This window comes from Monodelphis domestica, chromosome 7 (genome assembly GCF_027887165.1).
Source record: "Monodelphis domestica isolate mMonDom1 chromosome 7, mMonDom1.pri, whole genome shotgun sequence".
In the NCBI taxonomy this organism is placed as follows: domain Eukaryota; kingdom Metazoa; phylum Chordata; class Mammalia; order Didelphimorphia; family Didelphidae; genus Monodelphis; species Monodelphis domestica.
Genome location: NC_077233.1, coordinates 166973826 through 166996566, shown reverse-complemented (window position 1 = coordinate 166996566; position 22741 = coordinate 166973826). Strand labels below are relative to the sequence as shown.

The 22741-nt window shown below is 36.7% G+C and overlaps 1 protein-coding gene and 1 pseudogene across 12 annotated transcripts in view; one reads left to right on the top strand and one right to left on the bottom strand.

Annotated features, from left to right (window-relative positions):
* NTRK2 (neurotrophic receptor tyrosine kinase 2) overlaps window positions 1–22741 on the bottom strand; it is a 427840-nt gene that overhangs the window by 335497 nt on the left and 69602 nt on the right. For all 12 annotated transcript variants that reach the window (XM_007498888.3, XM_056805953.1, XM_007498890.3 and 9 more), the window contains exons 7-8: window positions 4217–4353; window positions 3581–3713 (exon numbers count right to left, since the gene is read on the bottom strand). In XM_007498888.3, the coding sequence (XP_007498950.1) occupies window positions 3581–3713; window positions 4217–4353 (270 nt within the window). The remainder of the gene's footprint in view (window positions 1–3580; window positions 3714–4216; window positions 4354–22741) is intronic.
* LOC103092266 (SAP30-binding protein-like) lies at window positions 6242–6848 on the top strand (annotated as a pseudogene).

Here is a 22741-nt window from a genome sequence, read left to right as displayed (position 1 = left end):
CATTGTCTCCATCAGTCTTCTCCCATCTCCCTCTCAATGGACTAACTAAGCCTTGATAGATCACAAAGGGAATTTAGAACCTGGGAGAGGATTGGCTGACATTTCTTTTAATTTATGACTTATACTCCCCTCAGTGTTACCTGGATTGAGTCAAGATAGCAAGCACCAAAATTCTGAAAGAAATTATTTCTTTGAAGTATCGCCATGAACAGAAGTAGAAAAGATATTACTGGAAATTCTGCATAAATTCTAAAAGAACTGTTTATATTATATATATGCATATATATATACACATACTGAAACACACACAAACACACACACACTCTCTCTTTCTTTTTCTCTAAAAGGAGTGACAGAAACAGCATGGCATTATGGATTATGCACAGTAGACTATAAGATCCTCAACCTCATAGGTTGTTTCTTTTTTGCCTTTGTATCTTCAGAGCCAAGCTAAGTGTCTGCACACAGTAGGTGCTAAATAAATGTTTACAGAATTGAACAGAACACTAGAAAGCACAATGGCATTCAATCATTCAATCACTTAGTTAACAAATGTTTGCTGAGCCTCTACTATGCACAAGGCATTATTCTGGGCACCATGGATATACAAAGATAAACAAAACATGGTTCCATCTCTCATGAGGTTTTGAGAAGATAGGACTATGCAAATAATTACATATGGGAAAAAGTTGTTGCTAATGCTTACTCTGATTTATGAAGTATAATAACTTGATATTTCATACTAGCAAAACACATGATCATTTAAAGCCAGCATGCCATTTGCATAAGTTGTGGATTTGTGTTGGAATCCTAGAGGTAAAATGACAATAATCTTATTTTCTAAATGTCTATATTCATTTCTAGATCCTGGCAAAATGATTATAGGTTATTTCAAGTCTAGGTATAAACTAATTTTCTGTGCTTTAAAAATAAAAAAAAAAAGCATTCTCAAATGACTTTCACAAATCCAAATTTCTTGCCCAGATTTAAAAGTAAAACCCGTAAAGGCTTCAGTGGCTCATCAAGGGTTACACATTAGTGGTAGAGCCCAGGACTGGCATTCAGACCCTTTGACTTCTGGTCCAGTGGTCTTTCCACTCATCATTCTGTCTGCTCCTACTATATCTGTATATACATACACACAGATATCTGTGCATATGTATGTACATATATCCACCTACATACATACATATTTATACACATAAATACATAAATATATAGCCACACACATCAAAAGTCAAAAAGAAGTCATAATAGGAAGTCCAAAGTTTGGTATATGGACTAGACGTTCTCTGAATAGGGGTACTGGAAGGTAGTGTCTACTAGTTCTCATGCTCTTCTTACTCTACCTAAATCCTAAGCCAGGGGTTCTTAACCTAGAATCTTTTGGCCTATGGACAGATTTCAGGAGGTCCATAAACATGTAGGGAAAAACATTTACATCTTTTTTCAATACAATTAATTTCCTTTAAAACTCTATGTGTTTTATTTATTTGTAAACATTATTCTGAGATCTATAGGCTTCACCAGATTTCCAAAGGGTCTTAGAATACCACCCCCCAAAGGCTAAAAACTCCTGCTTAATATCCATGGCAATGGTAGGCACATGGATGATGATAAAGGTTGATTTTTAAAAAAAAGGTCAATTTTACAATCAGGCAAAAACTCTAATCACTAGTATTAACTAAGTACATTGAAATTTTAAACACATAACCCATTAGTCTCATTTTAAGAAAATCCATTGGCAAGAATGTGCCCTTTTAAAATAAATCAATTAAAAACCAATTATTCATTTTCAAAGTAGTTCTTCAGCTTACAGAAAGATTTGCCCTACTGTTCCTTAAAATAATCTTTTCAAATAATCTTTACGAATATTATTCTATTTCAAAAAATAATATAATCTTAATCTTTGGGATTATATCTATTTCATCATGGAGGATTCACTGAGAAAAACAGATTTATGGGTCAGTGCCCAAAGCTGGCTATCAAAACCCACCTTCCACAAAGAAGATTGAGAGCAATGCTTTTACATTTCAGAACTGCTCTTATTTCATGGCAAACCACTTCTACCACCATGCCCAGAGAGTGCTGAATAATTAGCTCAGGTTCCAGGAAATTTGATGAATAGAACTGAAGGTAAAGACTTCTCTTCACATGTTTGTGGATAAGAATGGCTTCATATTCAATTCACTTCAACAAATACTGGTGAGTGCTCCCATAGAGTCAAACAATTAGTTCATTACTAGCTAAGTATGGTAGCAATATTGGTTGTCATTGAACCAAGTCTTGGTTTTTATTATCTAGCATGGAAATGTCAGGTATGGCTAAGTGTCTAAACAAATATAATGATGTTTAACACATATTTACATATGCACATCTGATGGGTATGTATGTGAATGATACATATTCAGGTGGTGCCAAAAACATCATCATTATCCCCCACTAACTCAGAATATGAAATAATTTGAACAAAGTAATTTATCCTAAGTAAACATTTTTTAAACTAGCATAACTTGGGACTTTCTTATTTGTGATACATAATGTAGGACTACTAAAACATTATTTTAAAATTTCTTACCTTATTTTATTAAGATCAGTTATTTCATTCACAAAACATACAATATTGTAATAAAGTTGCAGTACTTTTGAAAAACAATCCATTTTCCTTATTTGGGTAGGACAGAGGTGTGCTAGTTCCCCAAAAATGTATGCATGATACATTTTTAAGCTGAGTTTGCATTATTAATATTTTCTGTATCACTTTCTTAAGTCTAGACAATCAATAAATCAAGCTCTGAGCAAATGGTCACATTAAAAATTTAACAAAAGCCTCTCATGAACCAATTGTAGGTGACTCTGGCACACCCCTGAGACACACCCCTATTCTCTAACCATTCCATTTCCAAATTAAAGGGTGTTTGCTGTACCATAAACACACACACACACACACACACACACATACACAGATATGTCTAAATATTTTCCCAATTCCTTAGATATTAACTTTTTTAGTGACATCACATTTGGAGTTTTGTGGAGGTTTTTTTTAGCAATTTGATTCTCTGGATTCAAATTGTACATTATATCAACAAAATAAGCCAACAGACTAAGAGATATTTACTTAAAGAAAAGAAAAAACAATAGGACAATTCCAAGAAAGTAAGAGAGTCTTAAAGCAGGGAGAAAGAGGAATCAAAAGATACTTTAAAGAGGATTTATCCATGCAAAAGAGAGAGAAAGAGAGAGAGACAGACAGAGAGAGAGAGAGAGACAGAGACAGAGACAGAGACAGAGACAGAGAGAGAGAGACAGAGAGACACAGAGAAGAGAGACAGAGAGACAAAGGGAGGGAGAAAGAGACAGAGAGAGGGAAAGAGGGAGAGAGGGAGAGAATCATTAAAAAGGATTGCACCATATACAGGAAGCCAATAATCTTAGTTATGTACATGCCACACAATTCACAGGTTTTGCTCACATATTAAGCAACATCGCTGATTAATAACCTGAAGGCCAAAACAGTTAAGGGAGTTTGGGCCAAAAGAATCTGTAAAGGAAAGTGTATGCACGTCTATTTACGTACAATGCACCGTGAGGTTGACAGTATCTTGAGCTTCTCCTACAATGTTTTCTGCCACACAAGAGATTTGCTTTCCACTGTCATCAGATGAAATGTTAGTTATCTTTAAGGAGGCCGATGCCTTGTTTGTTTCATTCTACAAATGAATAAACAAAACAAAAAATAAAAATCAATTGTTAGGAAGTCCCAGAGTGAAATGATTTTGTGTCTCCTAACGTTGCAAAAGCAAGGAAAAAAAAAGTCATAACAGTTTCCCTGCCTGTACCTGGCTCCAGGTGTCACATTCCCAGGTGGTTAAGCTAAAACACTCCTTTATTTGACACTTACCTTTCGCCAAGGAAAAAGACCACAAGCAGTTTGACTCACCTGGCTTATGTCGTCACCAAGACCTCACTGTGGATATACAGACTTTGCCATCTATGGGGGTACATAAACTAAAATGCAAATCTGCTTGTATCACACAATCTGCACTGGTATTTCTTGATTAAAAACAGATGGAAAATAAATGTAAGTCAAAAACTCACTTTCCATTTCTATTTGTATTCTGGAAAATATTAAATGATGATCACCAGGTTTAATACTATCTCAAGTAGAAATATCATGTGTCTGAATTATTACACAGCTGAACATAAACCTTACCATATGTTTGGAAACCAGATTACCGACATCCCAGGATACATCAGGAGCTGGATGTCCTGATGTGTTACAAAACAATGTGATGGACTTCCCTTCCTCAACTGTGAGATTGGGCGTGATCAGATTTGCTGATGGCACAACTATAAAATGAGGAGAAAAAAAAACAAACACGTGTGAATAGTGGAACGTTATGGAAAAAGAAAAGCAACAGTAAACACTCCAATGAATTATCCAGCCCTTTGCAACCAATCATTGATACTTATGTTGAAATACAAAAAGGAGTCAAATCCAAGGATGTTACAGATTTAATTTGGATAAAAATTGCTCTGCTATAATTTTTAAATTTCCCCTTTTTGTTATCATCAATTTGACCAATATCAATAAACTAAGAGAACATATGGAAAAAGAGTACTACAACTGAAGTCATGAATCTCCACAACATACACCATTTTCTTTTACATATTTCAAATTTAGCATGGTAGTTTCAGTACTGCCCAGGATATATGTGGTTCATTCTGAATTTCATTTTCCTTCACTATATTTTAAAAATTGATTCTCTTTTGCTTTCTTCTTTTACTTTTTTTTTTTAGAATCAGTGTCCCTATCCTTCCATTGTTGTTTTAAAACTCTCCCCTTTCAAAAAAACCAGGCCTCCATTGGAACAAGTAAGTACAGGCACACACAAAACAACACCACATGTTAAACATATTTGAAAAAAAAAAGTTTTATTCTGCACTAATCATTCCATCATCTCTCTGACCAAGAGGTGGGAAGTATCATTCATCATTGGTCTTCTGGATTCACAGTTGGACATTGTAGGGATCCCAACAGTTTTCCTTTATATGTTGAAGTTGCTGTATAAATTTTTCTCTGGTTTCTGTTCACTTCACTCTGCCTCAGTCCATAAAAGTCCTGTGTTTCTCATAATCTGTCTCTTTCATGATTTCTTACAGTGCAATGATATTTCATTACATTATTCATAATTTGTTCAGCCATTCCCCAACTTCTGTCTGTCATAATTTCTGATTATAGCTTTTGGCAACAAAGCTTTACAAGTGCTTGCAAAGATTATTACAGAATAATATGTTTTGCTTATCCGTGTCTAATATTTCTATTTTTCACAATGCCTAACCCAGGTTCCTAAACACAATATTCACTTATAAAAACCATATTGATGAGTTATATATCTCTTTCCTTCTCCTTTATTCCATACTTTTTCAAGAAAATTAAAATGCCAAGATTTTTTAGCGTACATCTATGGGTACTCAATTTGTCCATCTGAAAAGTGAGAATATTTGCCTCCATGATGCCTACATCTGTTCTATAGTTTTGCTATTCCATGATTCTACAGCTTTAACACAAACCATTTATTTAGATTTCTTTTCTTTTAACAAATACTGGAAAATGGAGTTGGCATCAGGAAGGAATTCCCTTTTTTAAAAATTTTAGTTAATTTAGAATCTTTTTTCCATGGTTACAAGATTCATGTTCTTTTCCTGCCCTCCCCCAGCCCTCCTCTCGTAGTTGATGCACAATTCCTCTGGGATTTACATGTGTCATTGATCAAGACCCTTTTCTATACCACTAATATTTGCACTAATGTGATTATTTACAGTCTATATTCCCAGTCATATCCCCATTGATCCTTGTGGTTGAGCAGTTGTTTTTCTTCTGTGTTTCTACTCCCACAGTTTTTCCTCTGAATGTGGAGTGTTCTTTCTCATAAGTCCCTCTAAATTGTCCTGCGTCATTGCTTTGCTGCTAGTAGAGAAGTCCATTACATTTGATTGTACCACAGTGTATTGGTCTCTGTGTACAATGTTTTCCTGGTTCTGCTTCTTTCACTCTGCATCAATTCCTGGAATTCATTCCAGTTCACATGGAGGAATTCACTTTTTTTTAAATAGCTCCTTGTTAAGAAAAAAAAGGTTAGGATTGGGGAGGAAGTGAGGGTGCCATGAGGCTTCCATAAGGAAGTCCCAGTATCATTCAGGAGCACTGGTGTCAGGAAGAAGGAAGATAGCCAGCATGAGCAACATTATTGAGGCTTGGAGCAAGATAGCAGCAGTGGGAAAAGGTGGCTTAATATCTTAAATTTATGAAGATGATGATTGTTCTTGTCCTCAGGGAAATAGAAATAGTTTTGAGGAAAAGGGTGAATAAAATAGGAGACAATAGGGAGATGAAGATTCAGAGACTGAAAAACCTGAGGCTGATGACCTAAAGGAGTTTTCATAACTAGAAAAGAGAAAGCCTCAGGAGTTGGTTGACTCCTTCTCTGAGAGAGTCAGGAACATGTCTCATGATGACATTGAAATTCCCCCTGAACTCCATGGCAGATGCTCAAGTCTTCTCCAGGACAAAACACAAAAACTATATGAGCAGAAGATAAAGGAAGGGATGGAATTGAATTACATTTTTCAGAGGAAGAAGGCATTTTGGAATCCCAGCATTTATGAGAAGCTTATCCAATGTTTCAATTGAAATGCTTCACAGCAATTATCCCAGAGAAATGTTTGACCCCCATGGATGATGATCTGAAGATGCCAACTATGGAAAAAACCCCAAAAAGGAAAGAACAAAAACTGAGTTTGTGATAGGCACCAAGAAGGGTGCCACAACCAATACCACATAACCACCGCAGCCAGCACCACAGCTACAGTTCTTCAGAAGAGAAAGGTTAAGTGGAATTCTATTATCTCAATGACATAAAAAAGCCCATTCTACCATCCTTACCTATGCAACTATCCCTGCCAGCTAGTGCTAGTGGCTCCAAAATGACACCTCAGTTGTACATGCCATTGTGTAAAAAGGCCAAGCAAGGATAGAGCTGGTAAAAGGTTGGACATAACTGCCTGTTGAGGAACAGGAAATGCTACCTCAGGACATTGCCAAGACTATTACCCCAAGGTATGGAATGCCCCCCTTGGACATGGTTTCCCATGACACACTCACTAGACTAAGGCTTTCCGAAGAGCTTCCTATCATCAAGGGACTGGGTTCTGCCTTTCCATCCCTAACAAAACATTCTCTTTTGAGACCTAGTAAGAAAATATTTTGCCCAGTCATCCAGAAAGGCTCTTACTGGCTATTGGGTAGTACAGACTGCTTGCAGCCATGTTAATTTGGCATCCATTGCTCTATTAAAAGTGCTATACCAATATCTTTTTTAACTAATTAATGTATTTATTTTCAAATATTTTTCCATGTTTATGTGATTCATTTTCTTTCCCTCCCCTCTTCCATCCCTCCTACCAGAGACGACACACAATTCCACTGGGTTGTACAAATTGTACCAATACTTTTCTTAAAAGCCTTCTACATCTGAAGAGTCTCCAAATCTGGTATGATTAGATATTATTCACACTGAATAAGCTTTTACTTTCAAGATACCTTTCAGAAATATTAACCATTTTTTCTTTTGTATTTCCACGTCAGATTGTACTAAAAGAAAAAGATTTGTTATGATGTATATCCAATCCAATCCAATGAGAATTTAATAAACATTTTTTTATGAAAAAGTCATTGGGGCTACTATGATAAAATAGCTCTTAGCTGCAAGAGGCTTACATTCTATTTGGTAGATAAATATATCATTATATACATGATAATCTGAAGAGGAGGGAGAGAGCTCTAACAAATAGGGTAATTGGAAATGGATTCCCATAGGTAGCACATGAGCTGAGCCTTAAAGGAAACTAGAAAATATTTGTTCTGAAGGAGAGTTACTTAGATGGTGGGGGAAGGAGCTATCTGTGACATAACTAAGGTGGGTAATGGAACGCCAAATTCAAAGAATATCAAGAAACCCAGGTTGCCTAGAAAAGAGGGTGCACGAAAGAGCTATTTTCCTTAAGTTTGGAAAGATATACTAGAGTCAGATTATGAAGGGATTTAAAAGCCCACTGAGAATCTTTGCATTTTACCTTACAGGCAAAAGGGAGGTTCTCAAATGGAGAAATGATACTACAGTCAGGCTTGTGCTTGAGGGAGATTATTTTAGCAGTTCTGAGGAGGGCAGTTTGGAAAGGAAAGACTGAAAGCTAGCTGTCCAATTAGGTGATTTTTGGAGTAGCTTAGGCAATATGTTATAAGGACCTGAGCTAAGCTAGTGGTTATGTGAGTACTGAGAAGGGATCACATGTGAGGAATGTCTAAAAGATAACTTGGTTAAGCTGTTTGAATTAGGATATATTGTTGTATTAATATTTTTGTGTTTGGTTTCTACATTTAATTCTCTTAAATGGTCATTATTAAAGGAAATTATAATCATGATAGAATAAATTATAAGGAATAACCCCAATTATTAATTGAATAATTGTATATGAGAATCAGTAATCAATAATTGTATTGTGAATAAAAATCACAAAGACAATCCTTTGAAATGCCCCAGCAAGATATCCTTGCCAAGGGGAGATTTGTGCATGTATCCAGCAACCTGATTGGTGTCCAGATAATATCTCCGTTGGCTTTGAAACCACATGGATGACCTTGGTTTTTATCACATATGGAATTGATCATTACTTTATAGAGTATACCTTCTTTAAAAAAACAAAACTTTTCTGATCATCCCCTCTGAAAAGAGGTATTCAGAAGACCACCTCCCTGTTCAGGAGGAGGCAGGGTCTGTGTGATTTGACTCAATATCCCGGTGACACATAAGCACTGGGCCTTTGGGAGAGCTAGGACCCTGACATTTTGTAATTTGCCACTTTATACTGTAAATGTCATTATAGTTTAGATAATTACTTCCCAGTATTTTTTTTTCATTCTTACAGGTGGAATAGAAGTAAACATATGATCTGGCAACCTAGTTAGAATATGTGGAGTAAAGGACAGTGAGGGGCCAAGGACACCACCATGGCTATACATCTGGGAACCTGGAAGAATGGTGGTGCCTTTATCAGGTATATAGCAGAATCCATGGAAAATGCTGGGATTCTTCATGAAAAGGAATAAAGGAAAAAAAGAGAGTCCAGGGCAAAATTCTAAGGAAATGCTATGGTTCAGAGGTAAAAACTGGGCAGCGGTCCTACAAGAAGGAAGAGAACTAGGAAACTGAATTGTCACAAAAACTTCAGGGAAGACATTATTTCAGAAGATCAGGAATGTCAAATTCTAAAGACAGATCAAAGGGAATAAGGACAAATATTTCAAGGAAAAGACCTAATGGAACATATCCCATCCAGCACCTAGAAGGAGGGAGCCTTACCTAAGCCTCAGCCTAACTGCCTATTCTCCCTTCTCTTTGGTGCCTCTTGGCCAAGGTGGGACCCTCCATTACCATCCCTATGGGAAGGAACAGAAAGTCTCTACTTGGGCCCACTGGCCATTCCTAACCCTAGCAAACCAGGCACAGCTATTCCCATTGCTTGATAGCAGGAAATCACTAGCCATAAGGCTTCAGATAGGAAGAACCCCTAGGCATTTCCATTCATCAGGTCACAGGGTCCTCAGCTTGGTCAATGCATCCTAAAGTGCCAGGAGCCTTGAAATCTGCCCTTAGCTATACCCTTGGAACCTCCATACTCCTTAGAGCAAAACTTCATACTATGTTGTCTCCCTCAATTAGTTTGTGAGATCCCTGAGAGCAAGGACTAGTCACTAGTCTGTTTGTATTTCAAGAATTTAGCCTAGACTTGGCACATACTAAGCACCAAATGAATGATTTCCCCAATCATAGTTTTCTTTGTTGATCCATTCATTTCTATGATGAACAAAGCTGCATTAGCACCCAAAAGGTAAGTTATTTTAAGGGTGTTTGTACCCCAAATGAAGAAGTTCATTTGCAAAAGAAAGCCAGCTATTTTCTGCAATTGCAGAAAATGAAATCAACATTCACTTTGTACCTTTCAAACCTTGCTTTTCTTTTTTAATAACACTATTCACTCTAGTAAGCTAGTATAAACAGATCATTCTATGAACAGTTTGGGTTCCATATTATTCAAAATTACAAAGAGTTAGAGGTTATTGAAATGAAAGTTAAGTCAAAACAAACGTAATCGTATACCAAGTCATAGCAGCCAAGTAAACTACAACTTGAGTACAGAATAAAAACAATTTTGAAATGGATTCATTTAGGCTGACAAGTCTCACAATTACTATGATATAACAGTTAAGGAAGGCATGAACCAGAGGCTAGAAAAAACAATACAGAGCAAAGGACAATTGATTTATCATCACTAACATAACACATGACTTTATATGAGCCTTCACTTTCACATTCTTCACACCTTCACATACAGAAGCTTAGCCTTCTGTAAAGTAGCCTATTGGCAATATCTGAAAGGATGGTGGTCCAACCATCATACTCCAATACTCAAAAAGGTTACTTCTAAGCATTCCCTCTAAGCATGCACATTCCCACCTGTCGTGTGTGCTTTCCCATAATTCCCCCATAGGGATCCAGCCAAAGTTCTAGATTTCCCTGAATTTTCTTCACAGTAGATGAATGACAATGGAATTGTCCAGGCAGCTTTAGTGGCCTCGGGGACACTAATATCAGAAGTTCAGAAGACCAGAATTCAAATTGGAATACTATGTGACCTTGGACAAGGCATTTCACTTGTCTGCTTCAATTTATTCAACTGGGGATAGTAATAACACCTGCCTCCCAAGATTGTTGTGAGGCTCAAATGAGGTAACATTTGTAAAGTACTTAGCACAGTGCCTGGCACTTAGTAGATGCTTTAATAAATGCTTGTTTACTTCCTATCCAGCAGTTATCCCCCACTCTCCTTATGTGACCAGCTCTTTTGTTTTCTTCCAGTCACATATTTATTTAATATTATCCTTTATGAAGCAGTTTTCCTAGATAATTCCTCATCTCTAAGATATTTTAGGTTGTTTACACTATGCCTGAGCAATAATTATTTATCATTTAAGTAGCCTTCCAAGAGACTCTGGGCTATATATTATCATCGATTGGCAACAGTTCTAAACTCAGTAGGCTATGCCTGCAGTAGAGTTTCTTCTGATTAGATACAGTGAATTTTCCTGGAGTTCTTCCTTCTATGGAGAATACAGGAAACTGTGCTAGATTAAGATATATTTTAGTGGGTACCATGACACCATCCTGGGTTCTGGGACACAGTAGAACATATTCTAGCATGAATGGGTCTCTTATTAACATATAGGTTCCAAAGCAAGAATTAGAAAATGTCCATAGCGGTCTACTGCTTATAGAGTGAACAATTCACTTATTTTCAGCAGAATGGGATCTAACTGCCTGAAAACAATATGGTAAACCCAGGGAGAAAAGGATCATAAACACAACATCCTTTCTAAAGAATGCCAAAGCATAAACTTTAGTTTTATCTTCAAATTTGAGCTTATCCTTTTAAAAGCCCTAGGCAAGATTTGTTTTTCCTTTCTAAGCTAAGTCTCAAGCTTGCCATAGCAAGGGTATGGCATGCCCACAGTCTAGGAATTTGTTTTCTTTCTCTGCAGCTTCCTTTGGTGGGAGGAGGGGTAGGGAGAGAGGAAATGGGAAGGGGCCAGGAGAATCTTTGAGCTTGTTTGTTTTATTTTTAATCATGACAAAATTGTACCATCCTGCCCTTACAGTTTCCAAAGGAAACTTGATGCAAAGTTGGCAAAGCCTGAATTTTTTAAATGAAAAGTTCCACAAATGAGTAAGCATCTGACTCACCCTAGTTCTTCAACATTAATGTGCTGGCTTAAGATTCAGTAATGAAAAAAAATCTGTACTTGAAATATCACTCTAAGTTTAATTAGTTCAATAAAAATGAATTGAGAGGCATTAATAAGAAAAGGCAAGACGAATCATTTGCCAGGCACCACTTCCTTGCCTAATAAGATTTGAAATTGGCACAAGTACACGATAAAAGCCCAAGTAGTAGTTCTGGAGCTTTCTGCTCTGCCGTAACATGATCCCAACAATAAGCATCATGGAAGATGACTTTTGTAGTCCATAAAATTTTAGTTTTTGAGAGAAGAGTAAATTAATCTTACAAATAGGTGCTTTTGTGTTTTCTTTCTCATGCTCTGGATTTTCCTGATACCTTATGCTATCTTTTAAGACTTCATCCCATCCAACAAGTATTTACTAAGAACCTACTAAGGGCAAGATACTATATATACTGGGTGAGACTGAAGAATAATTTACATTTACTTGATATTTGACAGTCTACAAAGTGTGTTTCCTCAAGGCAACTCTTAGACCTAAGCAGGGCAGATATTATTATCCCCAACTGTAGAGATAACTTGAGGGTCAGTGATTTGGCCCATGTCATAGAACTCCTGGGTAAAAGTCAGAGCTCAAACCTGATCTGTCTCCAAATCCAGTGTCCTTTCCATTATACTTCACTGCTCACCCTGGTTCTAATACAATACAATACACATATGCAATAATCCATATCCAAACATAGTAAAATGCCATTATTTATCATCCCATTATCAATTCATTATCATAATCTTCATCTGTAAAATGAGAAGAGTTGAGGTAGATAGCTAACAGTCTACTTTTACTATTTATGAAGTATAATCAGAGATAATGTCCTAGAGTGGACAGAGAACCAGTCTCAGGGCCCAGAAGACTTGGGTTCAAAATCTGCTTCTGACACATACTAGCTGTGTGACTGGGGAAAGCTACTCTTTCTATTTTTCCCAGAGTCCCTTCGTCTGGAAAATAATGCAGTTTATCTCAATGACTGCTAAAAGTCTCTTACAATTTGTTAACGGATAAATATCATTCCCAACCACCTTTATAAGAATTGGCTTGATGTTAAAGTCAGTCTATGAAGTTTTGAACTAAATGAATTGAATAGAAGAGAAGAGAAAATATAAAGAAGAAAGGATTCTTTAGAAGAAGAATTCATATCTTGCCTGTAAGAGTGGTAGGCAGACAGGGATTTTTCAAAGTCAGGAAGTCAACAACTTAAATCAAGTTCCTGACAATATGCTCTCTTAGGTGAACTTGGACAAATCACTGAAATTATTAGTGCTCTAACCAGTGGTATAACATTCAAATAGAATCAGATCTCTGCATGTGGCATATTGACTTAGAAAACGACAAATTAACATTATCTATGTTGTGTTGTATTTTTGTCTTGTTACACATTTCTCAATTACATTTTCATCAGATTAAAACTACACCCAGGAATTTTGTAGCCCATGACATCTCTCCTCTAGGCAACCTCTTTGACTGTTTCATGAAAGGTGGCAACCTCCATTGCTAGGGGGAATTTCCTCATTATGGAGTCCCCTATGCTAGTAAAATAACAGGTCCACTCACTACTCTTTTTTATTCTGTTCTGAACCCATGATCAGAGAGATAGATAACAAAAGTTAATAGAACATGCATTGCTGGTATCAGTTTCAGCACTAAAATTGGGCTTCTCAACTAGAAATCTACTTGCCCCTGCTTGCCATAACATTCCTACAAGTGCTTAACAGCAGAATGTTCTTAAAAGACACAATAGCTGTAGTACTGCATCCTGAGTAGGAAGCATTCCAGGGAATTTTGCTAGGATCACACTTAACAGGACTCTGGAGAAAGGTTTTTTGAAAAAGCTTTCCCCACCTAGAAAAAGGTAATGACCATAGCCAGGGAATAGGGGGACTGTCAGTGTACCCTAAAAGTGGAAAGTCTGCTGGGATGAAAATATTCAGGCCCTAGGCATTTGCAAAAGTGAGGTGAAAAGAAATACCCCAAATTTACACTCATCATCCAGAAAAGCTTATATGCCCAAGGTTTTGTCTAATGTGCCAGGGTTGATATTTGCAAAGTGTTTATTAGCACATTCCTTGACACATAGTAGGCACCTTTCTTGCAAGTTATGGTCCTAAAGCATTGAGAATTTAAATGATCTGTCCAAGATCAAATAGCCATTCTTTGTGAGAGGCCTGATTTGAATGTATTATATATGTAAATATGTACTCTATTTTAATATTTTCTCTTTTAATTATTTTTTTTTAATTCTTTGGAATAAGTGATAAGGAGAACAATGGAAAAATGCAGGATGAAAAACAAAAAGAATCAATAAAAATTATCTTTTAAAAAAGGAGGGAGAGCACTTCTGCTTCTTCTGATCCTTTATATCAACTTAAGAAGAAAGCAATTCATTCCCCAAAAAGACTAGAACTAAGGTAAAGGGTAATTAAGCAGTCCCAGAAGTGGGTAGACAAGACATCTATTCCATTCAGTTTCTCAGAGTATGACTTTATTATTTTGTTCGAAGTGAAATGTGGTGTCATATGTAAACATTTTAAAAAGGTAGAGTATAAATTATTTTTTCTAATTTTATCTGTTTGTTACATTAAAATTCCCAGGAAACTCCCTTTTCCCCCTCCCCTCACTAAAGAAAGCATCATTTGATAATATAACTATTTTTAGACATTTATTTTGGACTTATATCATTCTGTTCCCCTTCACCTTTTAATTATTTGAGAGAAGGTTCCAATTTTCTATTATTTGTAGGGTTTTTTAAACCAATATGAAAGCTGGGATCCAAACAGTCCATATTGTTTTGGTTATCAATATAGTAAATTAATTCTTCCCCCTAGTATTTAATATCAAGAGAGGCAGTATTGCATGGTGGATAGAGGTCTGGTCTTGAAACCAGGAAGACCTAAGCTCAAGTCACCCCTTTGACTGGCTGTATGGCCCTGGGCAAACATTTTATACTCTTATATCTCAAAGAAGGTGCCAATCTGCATTAGAAGAAGGGACTTCCTCATCAGAGAATTCCCTAAAGCAATGAAATCACAAGGATTTCTATCTGCATTTAATACCAAGTCCAAGTTACATTTATTTTTCAATTTGTTGGAACAGTGATAGGCATTGTTCCCTCTGGGTTGGCTCCTCGTTCCATTTGAGGGAAATTATCAAGAGAAGTTTTGTGTCTCTTGGATAATGCCTTTACTTTATAATTTTTTTAATAATTTATACAATGCTATATATGTCTCATCTCTTGACTCCTTAATGTTGGAGCTGTTGTAAAGAACTTAAACTAATAAACATTTGGATCTTTTGCTTCATTCTTCTTAAAATACAGCATTAAAAAGCCATAACCTCTTTAACTCTGTTATGACTTCTCAATATCTCCTCCAATTTATTTACCTGCAGAAAAGAACTCTATCACTATGGTCCTTCCCATTGCCAGGAATTAAGCTGGAATGTGTTTGATCTATTTAGAATTGGCTGATGAACACTTGGCTACATAAAGTATTGGCTAAGTGTTTCCTGGACTAAGAAAAAAAAAGCAAACAGCCTTTCTGGTTCTATTTGTTAGCTTTTATGGAGCCTTCTTAGCTTATGTGACTAGTTTGATGACAAAAACAAAAACAAAAACAAAAACAAAAACCAGCCAAGTAACTTCTGAAGTAGAAAATTAGAATATGAGTGAGTTGACTAAAAATAAAGTACTTTATTTGGCATGTGGTCAGCAAAAGCAAAATATAGCAGTTATATCTATGCTCCTGAACTGTCTTCTTTTGCTTAAAGTTCAGACTATGGTTTCTGTCACACATTTAAAATAATCTGAAGTTTTCTTTGGGAGGAACCTTATTTTTTTGTCTGCTATAGCCATGACCTCTGAGTATCCACCAAGTTATCCTCAGCCTAAAGTCTAAGAAAGCAACAACATTATTTATACCAACGAGACTTCCACCCAAAAGATTCATCAAAATCATGTTTCTCATTAGTCTGCTATAAATACAAACAGAGTTGAAGTGCCATAGCCCCATTTCCTTGGTACCAGACAAAACAATGACATCTTTTTATGAATGTGCTAAAGAGAAAGTTAAGAGGCAGCATGATACAGGGTAGTGGTTCTCAGGACCCTTTCCGAGAACAGACAAGGGCAAAACTATTTTCAAAATATGACTAACATTTTAATTCTTTATACATTAAATGTTGGTAATATAACTTACACGTTAATAGGAGTCAATAATTTGAAGAGTATAAAAGGATTCTGAGACTAAAAATATGAGACCCACTGCAGAGGGAATAGAAGTCACAGATTCAGGATGATCTGAGTTCAAGTCCCAGAGAAGGGGGAATCAAGTTATCAGGTTGTACTGTACAGCGATAAAAGAGTAAAAATTAAACTTTAAGTTTGAAAAATGCATCTAATCCAATTAGAATCTGTCTCTTTGTTTAAAAACCTATGAATAGACTTCTGCTATCATATGCATATGCATGTGTGTAACAGCCTATAGAGGCTCAATCCCTAAATACTATAAAGCTTAAGCAATGTAATATACGTAATGAGGCTAAACTGAATTGATAGCTGACTTTTCTCATAGGGATGCTTGTTGTTTAAAATATAACTGCTGATGTTGTACCCACCCACTGAATTACATCCTTCTAATCACTATGGGGCTATTGTAACATAGAGTATATTCAACTGAGTGTAAAAATGATTTTGTCATAAAGGTTGCCTTCATGCCAGAATAGTTCCTCCATGTGGAAGATTAATGGCTTTCTTAAATATATTTGTAAACTTCACTTCAGATGAGATCACCTTGTACATTATGCTGCCCAAGGAAGACTTCCTCTAGGTGGGAGTCAGGAAGAAAGGAAGGAAGGAAGGAAGGAAGGAAGGAAGGAAGGAAGGAAGGAAGGAAGGAAGGAAGGAAGGAAGGAAGGAAGGAAGGAAGGAAGGAAGGAAGGAAGAAAGGAAGGAAGGAAGGAAGGAAGGAAGGAAGGAAGGAAGGAAGGAAGGAAGGAAGGAAGGAAGGAAGGAAGGAAGGAAGGAAGGAAGGAAGGAAGGAAGGAAGGAAGGAAGGAAGGAAGGAAGGAAGGAAAGGAGAGAGGGAGAAAGGAAAGGACTAAAGGACTAAGGGAGGAAGAATGGAAGGAAGGAAGGAAGGAAGGAAGGAAGGAAGGAAGGAAGGAAGGAAGAGAGGGAGGGAAGGAGGGAGGGAGGGAGGAAGGAAAATAGGGAGGGAGGAAGGAAAGGAGGAAGGAAGGAACGAAGGAAGGAAGGAAGGAAGGAAGGAAGGAAGGAAGGAAGGAAGGAAGGAAGGAAGGAAGGAAGGAAGGAAGGAAGGAAGGAAGGAAGGAAGGAAGGAAGGAAAGGAGAGAGGGAGAAAGGAAAGGACTAAGGGAGGAAGAATGGAAGGAAGGAAGGAAGGAGGGAAGGAAGGAAGGAAGGAAGAAAGGAAGGAAGGAAGGAAGGAAGGGAAGGGAGGAAGAGAGGGAGGGAAGGAGGGAGGGAGGGAGGAAGGAAAATAGGGAGGGAGGAAGGAAAGGAGGAAGGAAGGAAGGAAGGAAGGAAGGAAGGAAGGAAGGAAGGAAGGAAGGAAGGAAGGAAGGAAGGAAGGAAGGAAGGAAGGAAGGAAGGAAGGAAGGAAAGAAGGAAGGAAGGAAGGAAGGACGGAAGGAAGGAAGGAAGGAAGGAAGGAAGGAAGGAAGGAAGGAAGGAAGGAAGGAAGGAAGGAAGGAAGGAAGGAAGGAAGGGAGGAAGGAAGGAAGGAAGGAAGGAAGGGAGGAACCAAGCATTACTAAGTGCCTATTATACATCAGGCATTGAAGCTAAAAACTTTACAAATATTATTTCTTGTAATTCTCACAACAATTCTGGGAGGTTATGATACACATTTTACAACTGAGAAAACTCTGATAGACAAAGATTAAATGATGGCCCAAGGTCACTCAGCAAGCTATAAGTGTCAAAGGCCTCATTTGAACTCAGGTCTTCCTGACTCCAGGCACACACTGCTCCACCTAGCCATCTCTAAAAAAGTGAAAGTATAAAGAAAATGAAGCATTGTGTTTTGATATGAAGATTTACTCCTGATACATAATTAAATGAAATCCTGTGTGAGCCATTTCACAAATACACTATCTAATAGACATCTCCATTAAACAAAGTAGAAGAAACAGTAAAGAACTACTCTGTTCCAGTATGGATTTATAATTATTTATTCCCTCACTGCAGTCTTAGGGATAGGGGAAATTTTTTTTTTCACTCTTTAAGGAAAAGAAAAAAAAAACTTGTTTAATTAAGTCCTTGAACAATCATCATTCATCACTTTCCATTATTTCAATTGACACTGAAATTTTATAGTAAAATGTTTTGTTGCTATATGATTAATAAAGTTTTTTAAGGTTCACAAGTGCCTTGTAGGGAAACACACGACAACATGTTTCTCTACAGGGATACATTTACAGCAATTCTCTGTGGGAGGTGGATATTTTAAAGTAGCCTAGGTGTTTTTGACTGCTACTAATGGGAATGGCACAGCTTAACTCTCCCCTTGGGCTCTAAAGGGCATTTAAAAATTGATATAAGAAACTTGTAATAACCTAGCAAAATTTGAGGATGACAAATATAGAAAGCTAGCTAGCATGTAAGGGGGTAAAGATAAATTCCTGAATAATTCAAGGAAAAGAACATGACTGTTTGATTCAGAATCCCTGATTTCCTTCAAGACTCAGCTCAAGTGCCACCTTCTACATGAAGCCTTTCCTAATCCTGTCAACTGCCAATGCCTTTGCTCCCCAAAATACTGTTTATGGGCCAGTAGGTAACACAGTGAAAAGAGCAACATATCTGGTGGGCAGAGAGGATGGTCAGGAAGACTAGAGTTCAAATCTAGTCTCAGACTCTTACTATCTGTGTGACCTGAGCAAGTTATTTAACCTCAGTTTCCTCATCTGTGAAATGGCAATAATAGCAGTACTTGTTCCAAGGTTGTTGTGAGGATCAAATGAAATAATAGTCCTCCATTAGATTACTGGCTCTTTGAGAGCAATGATTACTTTAATTTTCATCTGCTCAGTGCCTAGAACATATTAAAAACTTAATAAATGCTTATTGATTATTTGACTAATTACATATTTCAAGGATCTGTGATTATAACCTCTCTACAACTTTAGTAGGTGGTTCTCCTGAATTTCTGTGTCCCCTAAATTTATTATCTGGTGGTCAATCTTCTAGGAATAGGCCTTTTCAGACTTGGTTAGATTGTCCTCAGAGGCAGCAGATTACCACCAGGACCATACTTGAAACCTTTATTGATTCACAGAATTTGTCATAGGTTGTTTTCTATTATTATACAATTCACACAATGATACAGAGTCACAGTTACAAAGTGGAGAGGCAGCGGAAGAGACTTAGTGGGTCCTTATTAGAGGAAGGTATTTATACTTAACTAATATCATTAAATTATTCAGCCCAAACTAGACTCATCAGATCATAGATTTAGTGTCAGAAAGAACAATCGCAAAGTATGTCTGGTCTGACCTCTATCCAGATCACAAATTCTGGCTACTAGATTTCTGGGGAATGAAAACTAAGTACCTTGTGGGACAAAACAATGTCAAATTTTGCAATAGTTCTAGTTATTAGGATGTTTTTATGTTGAACTCCTTCATGTAACATCCACTTACTGGGACAGGGTCTGCCCTTCAAGGTCACATGATTATCTCAATAGATGTAGAAAAAGCCTTTGACAAAATACAACACGCATTCTTATTGAAAACACTAGAAAGCACAGGAATAGGAGGTCCTTTCCTAAAAATAATAAACAGTATATATCTAAAACCATCAGTTAATATCATCTGCAATCGGGATAAACTAGATGCATTCCCAATAAGATCAGTAGTGAAATAAGGATGCCCATTATCATCTCTATTATTTAACATTGTACTAGAAACACCAGCAGTAGCAATTAGAGAAGAAAAAGAAATTGATGGTATTAAAATAGGCAAGGAGGAGACCAAGTTATCTTCTTTGCAGATGACATAATGGTCTACTTAAAGAATCCTAGAGAATCAACCAAAAAGTTATTTGAAATAATCAACAACTTTAGCAAAGTTGCAGGATACAAAATAAACCCACATAAGTCATTAGCATTTCTATATATCTCTAACACAGCTCAGCAGCAAGAATTGGAAAGAGAAATTCCATTTAAAATCACCCTAGATAAAATAAAATACTTAGGAATCTATCTGCCAAGACAAACACAGGAACTGTATGAACACAACTATAAAACACTCTCCACACAATTAAAACTAGATCTAAACAACTGGAAAAACATTGATTGCTCAAGGATGGGATGACTTAACATAATAAAAATTAAAATCCTACCCAAATTAATTTACTTATTTAGTGCCATACCCATTGAACTACCAAAAAGCTTTTTTACTGAATTAGGAAAAAAATATAACAAAGTTCATTTGGAAGAACAAAAGATCAAGGATATCCAGGGAAATCATGAAAAAAAAATGTGAAGGAAGGAGGCCTTGCAGTCCCAGATCTCAAACTATACTATGAAGCAGTGGTCATCAAAACAATTTGGTACTGGCTAAGAGACAGAAAGGAGGATCAGTGGAATAGACTTGGGGTAAATGACCTCAGCAAGACAGTCTATGATAAGCCCAAAGATTCCAGTTTTGGGGACCAAAACCCACTATTTGATAAAAAAAAAAACTGCTGGGAAAATTGGAAAACAGTATAGGAGAGATTAGGTTTGGATCAACATCTCACATCCTACACCAAGATAAACTCAGAATGGGTGAATAACATGAATATAAAAAAGGAAACTATAAGCAAATTAGGTGAACACAGTATAGTAAACATGTCAGATCTTGGGGAAAGGAAAGACTTTAAAACCAAGAAAGAGCTAGAAAAAAATCACAAAATGTAAAATAAATAATTGATTACATCAAATTAAAAAGTTTTTGTACAAACAAAACCAATGCAACCAAAATTAAAAGGGAAGCAACAAATTGAGAAACAGTCTTCATAATCAAAACATCTGACAAAGGTCTAATTACTCAAATTTATAAAGAGCTAAACCAATTGTACAAAAAATCAAGCCATTCTCCAATAGATAAATGGACAAGGGACATGAATAGGCAATTTTCAGTTAAAGAAATCAAAACTATTAATAAGTACATGAAAAAGTGTTCTAAATCTCTTATAATCAGAGAGATGCAAATCAAAACAACTCTGAGGTATCACCTCACACCTAGCAGATTGGCTAACATAACAGCAAAGGAAAGTAATGAATGCTGGAGGGGATGTGGCAAAGTAGGGACATTAATGCATTGCTGGTGGAGTTGTGAATTGATCCAACCATTCTGGAGGGTAATTTGGAACTATGCCCAAAGGGCGATAAAAGACTGTCTGCCCTTTGATCCACTGCTGGGTTTGTACCCCAAAGAGATATTAAGGAAAAAGACTTGTACAAGAATATTCATAGCTGCGCTCTTTGTGGTGGCAAAAAATTGGAAAATATGGGGATGCCCATCAATTGGGGAATGGCTGAACAAATTGTGGTATATGTTGGTGATGGAATACTATTGTGCTAAAAGGAATAATAAAGTGGAGGAATTCCATGGAGACTGGAACAACCTCCGGGAATTGATGCAGAGTGAGAGGGGCAGAACCAGGAAAACATTGTATACAGAGACTGATACACTGTGGTACAAGGGAATGTAATGGACTTCTCCATTAGAGGCAATGTAGTGATCCAGAACAACTCAGAGGGATCTACAAGAACAAACACCATCCACATTCAGAGGAAAAACTGTGGGAGTAGAAACGCAGAAGAAAAACAACGGCTTGAATACATGGGTCAAGGGGATATGGCTGGGGATATAGACTCTAAATGAACATCCTAATGCAAACACCAACAACATGGAAATAGATTCTGATCAAAGTCACATGTAATACTCAATGAAATTGTGCCATCGGCTACAGTAGAGGGGAGGAAGGAGAGGGAGGGAAATAATATGATTCTTACAACCAAAGAATAATGTTCTAAATTGACTAAATAAATTAATTAATAAAAAAAAGGAGATATGCTACACTAAATACATTATTCCAGTTGTGATCTGATAGGGACTGAATAAAACAGAACTACTACTGCCATAACTCTGGATAGTATAATTCTATTAATCAAATCCAAGAAGGAAGTAGTTCATTTAGGAGTTATAGCACACCAATGGCTCTTATTTAGCTTATAATCCAATGGAAATCCTATGTCATTTACACAAGACTTTTTAAAAAAAATTTTTAAACCCTTACCTTCTGTCTTGGAATGAATACTGTGTATTAGTTCCAAGGCAGAAGAGTGATAAGGGTTAGACGATGGGGGTCAAGTGACTTACCCAGGGTAGCATAGCTGGGAAGTGTCTGAGGCCAAATTTGAACCTAGGACCCCGTCTTTAGGCCTGGCTTTCAATCCACTGAGCTACTCAGTTGCCCCCTATACAAGACTTTTAGACTATCTCCACCCCATCCTAATATTGCAAATCTGATTATTTGAAGCCAAGTACAAGACTCTATGTTTATCTCAATTCAGTTTCGCCTTGCTTTTTTCAGTTTACTATTCATCCTGCTTAGATCTTTTAAAACTTCAATTTTGTAACTATATAGATTTTCCTATCAACATAATATCATCTCTAAAGGTGACATCTTGAACAAATTAGAGGATCAAGTACGAAATTACCTTTTAGATATATGAATAGAAGAAGAATTCATGATCAAACAAGGAATAGAAAGGCTCCCAGAATATAAAACAGACAATTTTGTTAACATAATATTAATA